The sequence below is a fragment of the Nilaparvata lugens genome, chromosome 6 (assembly GCF_014356525.2).
Source record: "Nilaparvata lugens isolate BPH chromosome 6, ASM1435652v1, whole genome shotgun sequence".
Lineage (NCBI taxonomy): Eukaryota > Metazoa > Arthropoda > Insecta > Hemiptera > Delphacidae > Nilaparvata > Nilaparvata lugens.
In genome coordinates, this window is record NC_052509.1 from 771,224 (window position 1) to 790,399 (window position 19,176).

At 35.2% G+C, this 19,176-nt stretch overlaps 1 protein-coding gene across 1 annotated transcript in view; it reads left to right on the plus strand.

Annotated features, from left to right (window-relative positions):
- Positions 1-19,176, plus strand: part of LOC111057380 (arrestin domain-containing protein 2-like) — a 226,810-nt gene that overhangs the window by 1,503 nt on the left and 206,131 nt on the right. Inside the window, exon 2 of the mRNA XM_039431324.1 lies at positions 1,248-1,526. Within this exon, the coding sequence (XP_039287258.1) occupies positions 1,403-1,526 (124 nt within the window). The 5' untranslated portion in view covers positions 1,248-1,402. The remainder of the gene's footprint in view (positions 1-1,247; positions 1,527-19,176) is intronic.

Sequence of the window (19,176 nt, forward strand, 5' to 3'; positions counted from 1 at the left end):
TTGAAATGATTTCTTAGTGGAATCTTTGGCTCGGTTGCACGAAAGCCAGTTGAATTTCAACCGTAATTAAATGGCTTTTGTGCAACCGGTCCTTTGTCTCAGAATGAATACAGCATTGATTAAAATTTGGAAAATATTTTACTGAAATAATATTATTTTAATGACAACACTAATTGATACAACCTCTATAAATACTAGTAATATTTAATTGAATAGCATAAATGTCAATGTAGAGCAATGAGTTCCATAAACTCATTGCAAATTGTCCTACAACTATGATCAATTCCATATTGAAGTCTTTGTCTCCAAGAATAACAATTATACAGAAGACAAATTGGAACGTATAAAAAATTTTTTATGTTAAAGGAATAATTGATCATTATTTCAAAAAACTTCGTGGTTCCAATTGAAAAATAAGGTGGAATACTTCATAATCTTTTGATGTTGTCATACTATTTATCTCTAGGATGCAAAATGATTTAAGTACACAAACCTTAAGCTGCGTTTACACCGAAGTTATTATCAAAATGTTTATTTTTCCGCCATTATAGATCCTATTAGATTGAACATAACTTAGCATAGACATGATGTGCATATGTGTTTGTCAAGTTCCGTTCAATCAAATAGAATCAATAAGGACGGAAAATAAACATTTTGTTAATAAGGTTGTTGTAAATGCAGCTTAAGAGAAACTGTTATGGCTTGAACATTATTTTGAAGATTAGCTATAGTTACATCATTGATGGCTAGATTATAGTCTGTTTCCGTAGACGTTTTTCTCAACAGAGAGCAAATAAACAAAAATTTATCTTGATAAATTAATTAATATGTAGCTGTATGAAAGCCGTGTATAATAGGCTTACAGCTAGTGAGTGATTTGCTCCTACAATACTAGACAAGCATAGAAAGGATTATGAAAAACATATTGTAGTATGTAAATTTTTCTATAGATTGATAGATACAATATAAATGTCAACTATGAATGATTGGGGTGGGAACAACAGGTTTAAAGCCCAAAACTGTTCCTTTCCCAAATTTAGATAGAAGTTACAAATTTTTACAAAAGTAGTATATGAATTTCATATCTCATATCCAACCTAACTCAAAATCGTACTATATCTCTACTTCATCAAAAATTATATTTAGAAAACTTGACCGATTCCCAGCAATTTGATACATAAAATCAATCCCGCAAATAGAATAACAAAATGTTAATTCTTTTTTACACTATCTGTTATTTACTGTAGTATTATCCAAAATGCTGATTCTGTTCTGTACTATCTGTTACTAAAACATCAGTGACTACATGACTAGTTTAAAAAATGCACAGTGCCATGAAAAACTCGACTAATTATTGTGCGTGAGTTGAGTTGATTGATAATGAGGTGAAGTTGTTTCGTTGATGGATGTAACGATGGATTACATTCGCGAATTCGACATTCGTCTCGACAGAGAAATGTATTACGCCGGCGAGGTGTTGGCAGGACATGTACTGCTGGACACTGTTGAGAACTTCAAGCTCAGATGTGAGTAAATTGTTTTCTCTTCTTTGTCTCTTCTTAATGTGAGTGGATTGTTTTCAGTTTTTCTCTCTTTTGAGTTCAGACACTGTGTTACTTGTATAACAAGTTAGTTCAGACTCTGTGTTACTTGTATACTAGTAGTTCTGTGAACAGTAGACCTCACGCAGTATTCTCATTCACAAGTACCTGATTGAAACTATAGACCTTATGGAAATACAGCAATAGACTAGCTTCTCCACACATCTGTGTAATCACTTGTCAGCTGATTTATGATGAATAATTCTATAGTCTGATTTTCACTCCAATATTGGCGTATGAAGGAGGCTCCTTTTTCCTTTTATATCATCCTTGAAATGCAAAATTTCCAAAAACCTTGTATATACGTCGACGCGTAATTAAAAAAGGAACATACCTGTCAAATTCCATGAAAATCTATCACCGCGTTTTGCCGTAAATGCGCAACATATAAACATTTAAACATTAAGAGAAATGCCAAACCGTCGACTTGAGTCTTAGACCTCACTTCGTTCGGTCAACAAGTAACAACCACCCGTAAACAAGAACTAGAAGTTGTAGTTGTACAACGAAGTTATTAAATAATGTTTCTTCATGGAAAGCAACATTAGATTTTTTTCATTCTATTGTCTCTTTCAAATCACATGAAACCTGGCTGGCTCAGGTCTGCAGAGTTTTCAGGGGTGTCATTCGTAAGTGCGATATCTCAAAAGTGCGAGTATTCAAACTTTTTGTTATTTGTTGTACATAGAATTATCAACACATTTCAAATAGTATTAACATATTGACATTTAAAAGCTGAAACCTGACCTCCCTAACCTTCCCTTTTACCTTGACCAAATTTAACAGAACCTTTCAAGTTATGTTCATACACTAGACAAAATCGTTAGAGCCGTTTTCGAAATCCGGTGACATACAGACATATAAACATAAATAGAAATTGCTCGTTTAATAGTATAGGATTTAAACTGGCAGTTCTGAGGCACTCCCTTTTCAGGTCGCATCTGTTAAATTTCAGGGCATTTGACGAGTATTTTTACACAGCTGAGATCGCCGATAGTATTATTTTTGAAATATAAATTATTTTTCCTACAGTTACGTTGAAAAGTGGCCATTGCTGCACTGATTACAGAACGCAAAGAATCACTTTTCCGCTCTAGTGCGGGAAAAATTTTTCTGCACTCCAGATTTGCAACATGGCAACGCAAAATACTTAGTAGGTTATATGGAGCAACAGTGCAGCAAAATCAAAATGAAGTTGGTAACAGTGACTGCTGTGGCTGCTATAGTGAGCAGAGGTGCAACCAAGCACAACGCGCTAATTATTACTATTATATATTATAACGAGGACAGCAACAGCACAGTGCCACCACAGCACACACCACACAGCTGCCCCCCGCCATTCAAACACTACTAAGTTATTTGATGGATTTCAGGCAATTTCACCCATAATTACCCACTTTTCATATTCAATGGTAACTGTAGGAAAAACTTAATGTGAAATACGTGCGCAAAGTTCCTCTGCTGCACTCAAAGAAACCATTCCGCCCTCGCCTACGGCTCGGGCGTAAACGTTTCTTTCGGTGCAGCAAACTGTCACTTTGCGCACTAGTTGCACAAATAACTATTTTAATATAATATAACACTGACGATAAATTACTTTTTAAATATAACATGTAATAAAAATGTCATTCATTGGAATCTATGCAATTCCCAACTTTCCCATGGTCTTTCAATGGAACTGAAATATTTTAATAGGTGACAGAATTATGAAGTTTAAGTGTGTTTCATACAAAAAATAACTGGACATTATTTTATCTTAAGAATCAAATTATCAACAATATCATTTGATTCAATAAGTACCTATTCTATTTAAGCCTCTTCTAAATCAAAAATGAAGTATTTTTCATATTTTCCTTTTCATTTCAATAATCTCAGGGAATACCATTCGCTGCACAAGCGCCCTTTGCCCTGCCTAGATTCAAAGCCATCAAATTTTATCAAATAAATTTTCATAAATTGACAAATAAATCAAATTTATTTGAGAATGTGACAGAAAATAAGGACAGAGAGTAGGCCTGACAGTTTGGGTCTGTTACTTGAGACTTTTGATAAAACATAATTTCAATCATTTATTCATCATTTTAATTCATTTATCAATTCAATCACAAATCATACAGGTAGCTTAGACTGGGTAAGAGAACGGAGTAGACTTGTTGATGGCAGATGGCATATTATTGTTTGGCTGTTGTTCAAACCAAATGTACGCATCACCATTCCTAATTAACGTATTAATTTGAAATTTGTAACTTTATTTTCTCATACCATGAGAAAATTTCTCGGATCGATCCAGAGAAATTCAATTAAAAATGAAGATTAATGAGTCAGAAAATGTATTTTTCCTATTTTTTTCGAAAACGTATATGACGATTTCTCTCAAATGATACATCATACCCCAGTAAGATAATACATAAGTTCATCAACTGTCTCGTTCCTGACAAACTAGCAGAAGCTCCGCCACATTCTCGGGAAAAAATATTTTGTAGCTTTTCTATCACGATTTTTTCAGAAATTACTTGACGGATTTTTTCAAATTAATATACTGAATGACTTCATGATATCTATCAATCGACATGAGTCTTTTTCCTGGGAAAAACTGGCAGAGGTCCACTCCTTGCCAAAAATGATCTTGCTCCCGCATGATTGGGCATAGGCAACCCGTTGCACAGGGTTCTTTATTCATTAATTCCACCTTATTTTGGGCACATTTCACAACAGTTACTTTGATCAATAAATTACAGTTTTTAAAAATATAAAAAGTAATAAATGAGCAAGACAAGTTGTGGGTATACAAGCTTAGAGAAAATATATTATCATAAGCTATGCTATCTTAAGCGTATGCTTTCTTTTCTCATAGAGTAAAGATATCATAAGCTTATGCTATCTTTCCTCAATGGTACAAGGTTGATAGATGCCTCATGTGAGTGTACCACACCATAATCTTTGTATTTTGAATGTCAAGAATAAAAGAAGATCTAGGTACATCTTGTGGTAGTTTTAGCACTAGTAGTTCTGTGAACAGTAGACCTCGCGCTCAGTGAGTTACATTGACCTGTTGTTATGTTTTCTCAAAAATTAATAAATAATTTATCAATTAAAAATGTCTAGAAAAAATCCTAAATAAACATAGAGCTTTCTGTCCCATATATCGTACCGTGACGTGTCGTCCCGGAATGTGAGTGTGAGCGCTGTTATCAGGTCTAGCTGCTACTGTCTACAACGTTGATGGAAAGATACAATTTTCAAGATGTTCGATGTTTTTTAACGGGTAATATTATAGTCAACTGTCTACTAACGTTAATGGAAAGGTACATTTTCAAGATGTTCGATGTTTTTGAACAGGTAGTATTATAGTCCACTAGACAGCTGATTTATGATGAATAATTCTATAGTCCGATTTTTACGGTATCATTGGCGTATGAAGGAGGCTCCTTTTTCCTTTTATATTATCCTTGAAATGCAAAATTTCCAAAAACCTTGTACATACCTCGACGCGAAATTTAAAAAGTAATATACCTGTCAAATTTCATGAAAATCTATTACCGCGTTTCGCCGTAAATGCGCAACATAAAAACATTTAAACATTAAGAGAAATGCCAAACCGTCGACTTGAATCTTAGACCTCACTTCGCTCGTTCAACTATCCGTTGAACACTGAGCATTGTACCTGAATAAACTAATCAACATTGATTTTCAAACAAGACGTTCAAAAAAATGTATGATGTTTTCATCTGATAACTACTCAATCAAATGCTAATCTAGTGATATTGAATCCCCATGATTTGAAAATATGAAATCATAAAAATTGATGATGTTTTGGTGGAAATCGCATTATACAAAAGGACAAGAAAGCGAGCAACTGTCAGTAAAACTCAACAAATCTTTATGGAGTTAATAAAGATCTTCTGCGGAACACAAGTTGTTGAAAATATTGCAAAATAAGCGACATTTTAATAGAGAGCGTGGAAGTGGGAAGAAACGATTCCCTCGAAAACCAATCAAAAGTTTTCTCATTAGTCTTCTCATGTTTGAGTGTGCATAAAGGTATTGGCATTCATGTTTGCAATATTCGTTAGTTATAAGTTGTAAGTTGGCTCAGCGCTCAGGTGGAGCTGCTTACAACTTGTCAAACTTCATAACAAGTCGCTATTTATTGTGAATAACTATGAAGCAGGTACTTAGTGGAGTGTTATGAAGAACTCGCAGAGATTTAGTTGTTAATGTGAAAAGCTCATTATAGATAAAAAAAATCAAAATCATTTATTTATCCTTAATAATAATAACAAAAGATAAAAACTCAGAAATTAGAAATACATTATAATAATAATGTCCCCGCAAGGTTAAAAAACCTGTGCACAGAGGCCGAGTGTTTAAAAAATCTAGATATTTTAAATTTTCAGGAAAAAGATGAAATAAATTAATTCAGTGAAAGGAAACAATAAAAAAACTGAAAGAAAAATCACTGAATTTGAAAAGAAAATTAATAAACTTAAAAAGAAACTAAAAAACAAGAAGAAAGAGTAAAAAGGAAAAGGGGAGTAAGAAAGGATAGGGGAGAAGGCAGAGGGAGACCTAATAGAATTAAGTTTTGTTTCTCAAGATGAATATTGGAGAGAATAAGAGAAAATTTGCTTGGCTTTGGCAGCCACTATTTAAATTAATATGTCATTCGAAGCCAACCACTCATTTATATCTCTTACCAGCTTTTTACTCAACTTATTGGTGATGAATTGACGAGGGATTTTATTTACGAGTTTTGATAAAATGTATGAGAACTGTCTTCTGCAGATAGATAAATTAGTGTCAGCAACCTGAAAAGTAATGGATGGGGGACGGAGATTGTATGTAGATTCACGCAAATTGAATATATCTTTATGTTTGCTCATATAAGTTATGAGAATTTTAATATACAACTGCCTTACAGTTAGAACCTTGAATTCAAAAAAAAAAGATTTTCACTCGGATAGCGTCTAGGCTTAGTATGGCTTTGATTAAGGTTTTTTGAATGACAAAAATTTTATCTGTATTATTAGAATAAGATCCACCCCAAATTCTAGTCCCTTATCCCAGATAAGATGACAAAATAAAAGTGAGTTTGGTTAAAGTTTGATTAAATAATACGCAATGATTTCCTCAAAATATTTATAAAAATTAATCACACTTTTATCACTATTTTGAGGAAATCATTGCATATTATTTATTCAAAGACTGAATAGTCGCTTTCTTATTGTAATGATTACTGTCTTGGATTGAGTTACTTGTTACTTATTGATCGAGCGTAGTGAGCTCTTACTGATGACTAGAGCCTCGATTCGAGCCTGTTTATAGTTTGTTTGTTCGACGATAGCTGTTGAATGCTTCCATCAGTCAACTTGTAATGTTCAACTCATTTTATTTGAACCATTAAGCTGCGTTTACACCAAGTAATTTTGTTAATAACTCAATCCTTATAGATTCTATTAGATTGAACGGAACTTGACAAACACATATTTTCATCATGTTTATGATAAGTTATGTTCAATCTAATAGAATCTATAAAAATTAAGTTATTAACATTTTGTTAATAACTTTGGTGTAAACGCAGCTTTAAGCTGATCGATTTCGTTGACCAACCGAATTGAGTCACTTCTTCGTCTTTTTCGGGGATTTTACAGGATAACATTGAAAGTTAAGCTAGATAGGTATGTCAGCTTTTCACAGTTTTTTATGATAGTTTTCATTTGGCATAACGTCAAACTTTCCCGGATTCAATTTGTTATACTTGTACCATGGAGAAACAATAGCGTAAGTAGATATTCCATGGTATAGGGCATTTATGTCGCAACTTTTAATGTTATCTCAAGCTGATTACTGTTGATTATTGTCGATTTTTACTGTTTTGACCGGGTAAGAGTGTATGAACGGCACAATAATGAGAGACTACCAGCGTTATAAAGCTTCACGGGAAAGAAATACATGGACTATAGGCTTCAGATAACAGTAAAAGTTGCGACATAAAAGCCCTATACCATGGGATATCTACTTATGCTATTGTTTCTCTATGCTTGTACTCTTAGGAGAGATGGAAACTTAATCTCTTATAAAATATGAAGTAACCCATGAAATCACATGTCCTTCTAAGTGTCCGTTTGTACAGTGCCAGTTTAAACTGAATCTTAAACTGGATTAAATCTATATCAAGTATCATTAGTTATAATGTGATTCAATTTGAGTTTAAACCCAACAGCTGATTGAATATTCAGTTTAAGCTTTCACTGTGCGAACGGCCCTAAGAGGAACTGGCAATAGAAGTTCTCTACAGGAGAAATAGGATTAATACAATCAATTGTAATTCATCATGAATGTAATTTATAACATTTAAATTATGTAAATTACCATATTTACATAAATGTAATAGATTATGAAACTGAATCCTCATTCTTCACGTAGTATCCTCACAGCTGAACAAATTTCCAAATAAAATTTCATTGTGATTATTTTACTATTTGCAATCTCTCCTGAATCTATTCCATATCAATTTGTAATTTCTTATTCCATTGTATCTTCTTCTATACGTTTAACTCCTCTTCCTCCATCTCCTCTTCCTCCCTTTCCTCCTTTTCCTCCTCCTCCTCTCCCTTATCATCCTCCTCCTCCTCATCATTCTACTCCTCCTTCTCCAACCTTCTCCTACTCCTCCTCCTCCTCCTCCTCCTCCACCTCCTCCTCCTCCTCCAACCTTCTCCTAATCCTACTCATCCTCCTCCTCCTCCTCCACCACCTCCTCCTCCTTCGCCACCTCCTCCTCCTCCTCCTCCTCCTCCTCCTCCACCTCCTCCTCCTCCTCCTTATCCTTCCTCTCATCCTTCACCTCCTCTTCTCCTCATCCACCTCCACCTCCTCCTCACCCTTCTTCTTCTCCTCCTCCACCTCCTCTTTCTTGCACCCAACACAGCACACGTACAATTCGGCGTGACTATGATAACATGATGACGGTGGTCACAAATCAGGAAGCCAAGAGGTGGAGGTTCCCTGCATTTGCCGGGGTAGAAATTGAGTCACGCCCGCCTCACACTGTACGTGACTTTCCCATCATCATCATCATCATCAGGTTCAGGTTTCTGACGCGACATCCTGATGTACCAATGATGATGATGATGATGATGATGACAATGTCGTTGTCCAGTCCTGCTGATGACACACGTAGGAAAACAGGACACCGAAATCTTCATCTGCCCTTCCTTCCACTGAAACCCAATTCATCATAGTTTGGGGTGAAACGTTGTTATAAGCCTTGTAATCATCGCTGACAACAACATCAGTGTCATGTTGGTCTCCTTTCGTTGTTCCTTTTCTCAATTTCCTTTATCTTCTTCTTTTTTTCGTTCATCAGACTCTTTCCAAAACCAACACATCCTACGAGGTTGTAGGAACTCATCATTACTGACCGAGCGAAGTGAGGTCTAAGATTCAACGGTCTAAGAGTCGACGGTTTGGCATTTCTCTTAATGTTTGAATGTTTGAATGTTTAAATGTTTGAATGTTTGAATGTATGGATGTTTGAATGTTTAAATCTTTGAATCTTTGAATGTTTGAATGTTTGAATGTTTAAATGTTTATATGTGTATATGTTGCGCATTTACGGCGAAACGCGGTAATAGATTTTCATGAAATATGACAAGTATGTTCCTTTTTTAATTGCGCTTCGACGTATATACAAGGTTTTTGGAATTTTTGCATTTCAAGGATAATATTAAAGGAAAAAGGAGCCTCCTTCATACGCCAATATTAGAATAAGAATCAGACTATAGAATTATTCATCATAAATCAGCTGACAAGTGATTACACAGATGTGTGGAGAAGCCAGTCTATTACTCTATTTGTATAAGGTCTATAGTTTATAAGGTCTGTATACACTATGGTTTATAGTGTATATAAGGTCTATAGTTTCAATCAGGTACTTGTGGATGAGAATACTGCGTGAGGTCTACTGTTCACTGAACTACTAGTATTACAGGGTGAAACTTGTTTTCAACTTTTTGATATGATCGTCACTAATATCACAGAACCAATCAGAAAGATTGAGTGATTTATTTGGAAAATTCAAGTACGGTCATCAAGTTCGTGAGTGGGCTACAGCTGAAAGCTGAATGAGGGTTTCACGCCACTGAAAGACACATTTTTATCACCCCCTTGAAACTCCGGTAGCTCTCTATGCTAAAACCACCTCAACATAATAAAAGATAACATGATGTCCACACAGTTGTAAGAGGGTAGTTAATCAATGAAAACGATGTAGGCCTACGTTAAACATTGGATGTTCTACTCACAATACAAGACGTAACACGTTCCCTGTAATGCACACAATTCCTAAAAATCTTCTTATTCAAGGATTTATTGGTTACCTGTATAGCAACAATATTACCTTATAGCAACGAGCTACTAAATTTTTTACTTTCCTTGCCCTATTACCATAGGTAAGGAAAGTATTGCATTCCAAAAAAAATTAAGGTACACCAATTTCTAAATTTCTATACGTTTCAAGGTCCCCTGAGTCCAAAAAAGTGGTTTTTGGGTATTGGTCTGTATGTGTGTGTGTGTGTGTGTGTGTGTGTGTGTGTGTGTGTGTGTGTGTGTGTGTGTGTGTGTGTCCTTACACTATAAGGATCCGACACGAACAATTTCGATCGAATGCGATTCAAGATGGCGGCTAAAATAGCGAAAACGTTGTCAAAAACAGGGTTTTTTGCGATTTTCTCTAAAATGGCTCCAACGATTTTGATCGAATTCAAACCCAAAATAGTCATCGATGAGCTCTATCAACTGCCACAAGTCCCATATCTGTAAAAATTTCGGGAGCTCCGCCCCATCAATGCAAAGTTCGATTTTAGATTCCCAATTATCAGGCTTCAGATACAATTTGAACAAAAAAAAAATCAAGTGGAGTAGATTGAGCATGAAAATCTCTACAATTAATGTTTCGTAACATTTTCACCTAAAATTGAAAATAAGCTTTAAATTCGAGAAAATGTGATTATTTAATTGCAAATTATTGTTGATTCTATTAAATCATTCACTATGAAGAGATAGCAGACCTCATGTGTGTCTCCAGCGTTATTGCCCTGTCACCAGATGACTCAAATCTTTGAATTGCAGACTTGAGATACGCGGGAACACTAGCGTCAGGTGATCAATTTTCATAACGGCAAGGAAAGTTGTGTGAGTGCGCCACACCAGATTTTTTTTGTTCTGATTGAATTCCGTTATTGGTTGCTAGGTAACAAAGAGTGCTTGGCTAAGAACGGTCTCAGAGATACTTAATTATAAAATCCGTGGACAGATTTTTGTTTTTTTAATCCTGTTAATGACTGCTATTTTTCAAGATATTTTCAGATAACAACTGAACTGTAAATTCTCTCCCAATTTACTCGAAATACTCGACTAGAACTTTGCTAATAAATAACCACCTCAGGGCGGGATTCTCAATAATAGTATACTGGAAATATATATGTGTATTTATATATGTGTAATATAGTTTGGGTTACTCTATTACTGAGTATCGATAGAAAAACTGCATAATTCACTGGATACATAAACTGTATCTACCTACCTCCCATAAAATCCCCATAAATTTCATCTTCAAGCACTGAACTACATCCAACTTTATTGATGTTTTTGCTGCATTCAGACCAGTGTGGAATAGTGTGAAGAATGTTGCAAGTGGAAAGCAATAAAGTAGAAAAGTAGAGATAAATAAGAGAAATAGAAGCAATTACGTGGCTGCAGCAATTGATTCTGAAAGAAATAATGGCGACTTGAACTGAAATTTATAGAGAAATGATAGAGCTCTCGCCATTTCATTTAATGGAATGTCTGTTGAAAGCAACGAAATCGTCAAGTAATTGCTGCAGTTTTATAAAATTGGGAAGGTTTCTTTTAAACTGTTATAATTCAGGTGATGATCAGGGTTCCAAATACTTTTATCTATACGATAATAAAGGAAAAACTGGCTTATACAAGTACGAGATAAGAAAATTATGTTTTCCTACAGTTTCGTTGAAAAGTGGCCATTGCTGCACTGATTACAGAACGCAAAGAATCACTTTTCCGCTCTAGTGCGGGAAAATTTTTTTCTGCACTCCAGATTTGCAACATGGCAACGCAAAATACTTAGTAGGTTATATGGAGCAACAGTGCAGCAAAATCAAAATGAAGTTGGTAATAGTGACTGGGCTGCTATAGTGAGCAGAGGTGCAACGAAGCACAACGAGCTAATTATTATTAATTAGATATTATAACCAAGGACAACGAGGACTTTAGGATTTTAGGATTAAGGTTTTTATCAATAATAAAATTACACAGAAAAACATTTGATGCATTTCAGGCAATTTTACCCATAATTACCCACTTTTCATATTCAATGGTAACTGTAGGAAAAACTTAATGTGAAATACGTGCGCAAAGTTCCTCTGCTGCACTCAAGAAACCATTCCGCCCGAGCCTTACGTTTCTTTCGGTGCAGCAAACTGTCACTTTGCGCACTAGTTGCACAAATAACTATTGACGCATCATCACGTCTGAACTACTGGACTGATTAACTTGAAATTTTTCAAATGGATGAAAATTATGTTTGAAGCATCATCACGTTTGAACTACTGGACTGATTAACTTGAATATTCCATATAGATTCTTAATTAACCGAGGATGGTTATAGGCGTATTTTCAATTCTTCAAGATTTCATTAAGTCAAGTTTTCAGTTTGTCATGTTTTAAAATGAGCCCTTGCGGAGCACGGGGTACCTGACAGTTTTCAATATTTTAATTGGATAGATCACATTCTAAAATCCTAAAACTTATTTGTTTCAAAATTTGAAAAAGTTTTTTTATACATGATTGAGTCTACACTGTTATTGGAGGACGACAAAATGGAATAAATACCATGGTCTATAAATACAGGTCATGACACAGTCCCGTGATGCATTGCAAAATCGACATTATGTGGGCTCTTTAAGGCGGTACATTTTTGAAATATTCCAATCTGCTCACCAATTATCAAATTTATCAGCTGTTATCATTATAGATTGAAAAACATGATGTGTTATTTTGTTATATTGTTTGAATATTCTCTTATATGGCTTTGAATATTCTCTTATGAATATAGTGTATTTTAAAGTATGATTTTTTATTTTTTAAACATTTTTCTCATTATTCTCGGTCGACAATCGGTCGACAATCGGTCGACAATCGGTCGACAATCGGTCGACAAAGTACCTAATGTGAAAACGGCCAATAATGTGAATGCGGCAATTCGAGTATGTGAATTCTGAATTTGAATTAAAATTAGTTTCACAGTGGAAGTGAAAGTCGGACGCTAAAAGTGGTCAGAGAATTTTATCCAGAGCAATTTGAAATTAATTAATTCTGTGTTCAAACCAGGAGTGTTGTGCTGTGGTGAGGAGGCCTACAGCATGGGATCGTTTTATACGAGATCAAATATTGAGAGGTGATTGTATTTAACTTGACGTTACGATGAAACCCAGTAACCGATTGTTAATTTATTCAGCAGTACCAGGTTCTCGCTTGAAATGGGTGGTTTTCTTACTCACTCATTCATTACAAGATACTATCTTCTGTCATCTTTCCCTCTATATTCCTTCAAATTTCCCTGATTTTCCCTCCTCTATTATTGCATCCCTTCCTTTTCCTCCTTCGTCTCTTTCATTTATCTATTCATTCTACGAGATACATTAATGATAGTTGTGGAGAGAACAACAGGCTAACGAAAAAACTGATCCTACTGGACTCAACCTTTTTTCATTCATTTCCTCTTAATGATTATTACTTGTTTTGATATTTCTTCACCCTGTGCTATCTTTCCTTTAGACTCTTCCTTTCTTCCTTATTCATATCTCTATTATGCTTCATTATATATTTTTTTCTCTCTAGGCTACAATTCTTTATGTCAAACTTCTATTTCCACATTAATCTCCTCTCTTATTTCAATTTTTGCTCTCACTTTCCATTCACTTATCACTAAATTTGCTCTCTCATTGCTTCACAATGGTATTCCTTGTTATTGACTTTATTTTTTCAGTTATTTTTCTTAGTATTACAGTTCTTTCTCAATTTTCTCTTCTCTTCCTAATTATGTTTTTAGTGTATTCTCGATTTCTCGACATGTATTTTCTAATACTTACCCTATTTTCCTAGTTTTTTTTCCTTTTAAAATTACTCTTTCAATTACTCTCCTCCTCCTCCTCATCCTCCTCCTTCTCCTCCTACTTATGTCCTCCTATATCTCATCTTCGTCTCTTCACCCCTCTCTTAATCCCTTCTTTTATTTTCCTGTTGCTTATCACTCTTTCTCCTATTCCTCCTCTCCTTCTTCTTCTTCTTCTTCCTCCTCCTTCCTCTTCCTCTTCCTCTTCTTCTTCTTCTTCTTCTTCTTCTTCCTCTTCCTCTTCCTCTTCTCTCTTCTTCTTCTTCTTCTTCTTCTTCTTCTTCTTCTTCTCCTCTTCCTCTTCCTCTTCCTCTTCTTCTTCTTCTTCTTCTTCTTCTTCTTCTTCTTCTTCTTCTTCTTCTTCTTCTTCTTCTTCTTCTTCCTCCTCCTTCCTCCTCCTCTTCTTCTTCTTCTTCTTCGCCAAATTTCTCTTTTATCATATGTAGGAAATTCGGATGTATGTGGAAGATAGGAGATGTAAACACTAATGAAATTTGGTGAACATCCGGTGAATGAGAGATAGGAAGTGAGTTTACTTCTCTGTCTGCATTTGAAAAAACGTAGAAGTGAGTGAATAAGAGTGAAAAAAGAAGAAGATAGATCTCTGGGAGTGGGGGAGAAAGAGAAAGGGACGGTAAGTGCCTTTCAGATGGACAGAGAGTGAGAGAGTGAAAAGTAGTTTCACAGAGACATATAATGTTTACATTTAATTAACCGAATGAGCTCCATTGGCTGTTTTAATTTGATTTCGGACGATCTACACCATACATCAGCCTTATGCTTTCAGCTTCACTGCAATCTAAATAATTTGTAAAAAGTGAAACCTCTTTGCAATTTTCCAATTAACGTTTTCAGCTCAAAAAAGTATTTGCCACGGAATAAATTTCTACTTTGGAAGAGATAGTACAAGAGTTGACTAGTAGCCGTTCTCTTGTTTCATAGGCATGAATTATGAATTTTGAATAGATGATTTAATTTCTTGAATGGGTGATATAAACATTTTAATAGTTGAATCCTTCTATTTTAATGCTTCTAGTTCTGGTTGGGTTCACTCACATATGATAAAGGCACACTCTCTCTCTCTCTCTCTCTCTCTCTCTCTATATATATATATATATATAAGCGAAATGGCACTCACTCACTGACTGACTCACTCACTCAGTAAAAAACCAACTAAAACTAAAAATCTACCGGACCAAAAACTTTCAAATTTGGTAGCTATGTTCAGTTGGCCCTTTAGAGGCGCACTAAGAACGGATTTGGAAAAATTTTAACTCCAAGGTTGGTTTTCAAGGGTTTAAAGTTCGTCTTTTGGCATGTATATTCTTCTTATTCCAATCTCTCAATTAAAATGAATTGAAATGTCCATACCATATGATAATATAGAACTATAATCTAGAGAGAGTACCTCTTCGAAACAGTTGTTAACTGGTAACTAAATTAATAATTTTAAGGGTTGGCATTAAGTTGAGTTGACTTTGTTAGGTTGGCACCAAGTTGAAGATTGAAATGCATTTATCGCGGAAAAATTGATTGGGCACTGCTACTTCAATCAGAGCTATTCCTGGGAATATTATATTACTAGCCGTCAGGCTCGCTTCGCTTGCCATATCCGTTTAGCCAGACGTCCTACAAATGAAAAATGCAGGCGAGCGAAGCGAGCCTGCTGATCTCATTCTTGGACTATCCATCCGGGGGCCAGGGGGCGGAGCCCCCTGGCTAGACGGATATGGCGAGCGGAGCGAGCCTGACGGCTAGTCCGTAATATTTCTCTATGTTTTGATTTTAGGATTGTTTGGTGTAGCTTTGGTTTGAGAAGCTTATTTGGAGTTCTCTTATTTGTTCGAATTGTTTTCGAAATCCAATTTATTTAGGCATCAAGGCAACTCTAATTGATTCATATATTTTCAAAAACTCGCTTTTTCATTGGTACTCATTTCTTTTAAATATTTCCGTAGATTTTGTATATTCTGCTAAAATTATGGAGAAAGAAAATAATTATTGATCTGTATATGATATGAAAAAGCAATTTTTAATATAATAACTATAGATAATTGTATTGTTATGCATCTACATAAATTGGCGGAGCTTTGGACATACTTGTCCATTCTTCGGAAAGAATATTGAAAATATCCTCCCCACTAACTCTCTACCAAAAGCGAGAGAGAGATAGAGAGAGAATTCGAATAGAAAATTATTACCTATAATAGAAATAATTATTATCGAATAGAAATTATAATTATAATTTCAATATCTGAGAAATATAGATGATGAGAAAATAGAGTACCTGTACCTGTATGGATTATGAAAAGTAGAAAGAGGAATGGATGAGTGATAGAAACAAAGAAATGAAAGAGAGCCGTTAGGGAACATTTTGCAAACACTTCACAAAAGCTGGAGATTAATTTCGCTCCACATTTCAATCCAGAGCTGTTTGTTTCCCGACCAACGCGCGCATTTCGAATGCAAGTTGGCGAATTCAATGAATATTATGAATAGCAATGAAACAGCTGATTAAATATGAACGGCGCGAATTGTGGAGCGTTGCAACTCTTCAAATTGACTTTGAAAAGGCTCTTGGAATTAATAACGAGCTTGGTACCTTAAGTGCGACCTTAAGGTGGTGTACAGTAGACCTCGATTTTATGTTGTGCACGCCCTCTACAGGCTTGCTACGGTACTAATTAGTTTTCTCATTGTTCCTGCTTAATTAAGCCGGCACAATGAGACCTGTGCAGGTTTGTATTGCGTGGCGTTCTCTGCTTGAAAATAAGGTGCAAAGCCAGATACGATGCTGTTGATGTAGTACTCTGGTTGAGAGCCAAACAATCACAGGCCAAAAGTGAGGTTAGGATAGAGGCAAGGATTAAATAATTTATGTACATCCAGATACATCATTACATGAGTGTGTGTATATTATAGAAGCTGTAACGCTTACAGCCACCAATACAACCACTGTAGGTGTATTTATTCATATCGTGAGATCAGAAATATTACCATATACCGATAAATATAAATATCATGCTAGTTTCATTCATGACAAAACACATGAAACCATAAATCAATAATATGAATACTCTACTATAGTGAGGTCCACGTTATAATGGCAAGTGTTTGATTATCAATTGTATTGCTATCCTTGTCTATCATTCAACAAAGCGGATAGCTCTATCTCTTTCTCGCTTTGCTCTGTTGTCGTCTTTTAACAATGCACAATTAATAATCAATTAACAAATCATTTTATCTCAATTATAAGAATTCATTATTAAATTATTGAAAAATATAATTTATTGCTTAATAAAATATAATTGACTATTTTAAACGATAATGAACAGTTAATATTGCAACAATAAACCTGTATCAGCTACCGAAGGCATTGGCAAGATTGTCGGCAACGTTGTTCTCCTATCTTTCTCCACTGCCATTATAACGTGGACCCTACTATAGGTGTATTTATTCACATCGTGAGCATCGTGAGATCGGAAATATTTCTATATACTGATAAATATAAATATCGTGCTAGTTTCATTCGTGACAAAACACATCAAACCATAAATCAATAATATGAATACTCCACTATAGTGAGGTCCACGTTATAATGGCAGTGAATAAAGATAGAAGAATAGCGATGCCGATTCTCTGAATTAATTAATTATATTTCTACACTGTCAAAAACATAATTGGCATCGTTGTGGACCTGGAAAAGGATAGTACCACCCGGCTTTGTCGAATGATATACAAGGATAGCAAAACCAAAGTTGATCAAATACTGTCATTATAACGTGGACCTCACTATAGTCGTTTTTTATTTCATTTGACCACTTGATAGTTTCAGATTGAAATAATCAGTTATTTTATTCTTTTTTCAAGACATGATTAGTTTCGCCCCATTATTACATTTTCCTACAGTTACGTTGAAAAGTGGCCATTGCTGCACTGATTACAGAACGCAAAGAATCACTTTTCCGCTCTAGTGCGGGAAAAATTTTTCTGCACTCCAGATTTGCAACATGGCAACGCAAAATACTTAGTAGGTTATATGGAGCAACAGTGCAGCAAAATCAAAATGAAGTTGGTAACAGTGACTGCTGTGGCTGCTATAGTGAGCAGAGGTGCAACCAAGCACAACGCGCTAATTATTACTATTAGATATTATAACCAAGGACAACATTTTATATTCAATTACACAATAAATTACGGTTTTTATCAATAATAAAATTACACAGAAAAACATTTGATGCATTTCAGGCAATTTTACCCATAATTACCCACTTTTCTTATTCAATGGTAACTGTAGGAAAAACTTAATGTGAAATACGTGCGCAAAGTTCCTCTGCTGCACTCAAGAAACCATTCCGCCCTCGCCTACGGCTCGGGCGTAAACGTTTCTTTCGGTGCAGCAAACTGACACTTTGCGCACTAGTTGCACAAATAACTATTTCAACTGTGAAATAAATAAGAATTCTCTGTTGTAAAACATGCGTCGTCTCAAAAAAATTATTGAAGGGTACTAGTTATTCCAATCTAAAACTCTACTAGTATTTATATCTTATGTATTATAATTGGAATACACGTATGCCAATATACTCACATTGTATTACTTAAGAAATAAGTAATGTTATCAACAATCTGAAAAAAGAGAAATCTCCAGGAAGCGGCGGTAACACGGACGAGTTACTAATATTGGGTTTGGATAAACTATTAAAACCACTTAAACTCCTATTCAATAGGATATTGAGAGACAAAGTGATACCAAAGGATTGGAAAAAAAGTAAAGTAATTATACTCTTCAAGAAGGGATGCAGATTTGATATAAAGAATTATAGGCCCATTACTCTATCATCAGTTCTCTATAAGGTCTTCGCCAGCATTATTAAAAATAGGATTATGAATGCAGTATATGAAAATCATCCATCTGCACAAGCAGGATTCAGACCAGGATACTCAACCGTAGACCACTTACAAGCAGCGAATCAATTAATTGAAAAGTGCTTAGAGTACAATGTACCAGTATATTTAGGATTCGTGGATTTCCACAAGGCATTTGATAGTCTGAGGCATTGCAGGATGTGGGAGGCACTGGAAGAAACGGGCATCAGCAAAGATTATATAAATGTGATTAAGAGTATCTACAAGGATACAGAAGTATTTATTGAGTTTGAGAGAAGAGGAAGAAATATCAAGATAGAGAGAGGGGTAAAGCAGGGTTGTCCATTGTCCCCGGTTATCTTCAACTGCTGTCTGGAGTACATATTTAGAAGGCTAGAGTGGGAGGATAGAGGTTTGAGTATCAACGGATATAAACTCACGAATTTAAGATTCGCCGACGACGTGATGATTGTCGCAGAGAGCGCCTACCAGTTGAAAGAGATGATGAGC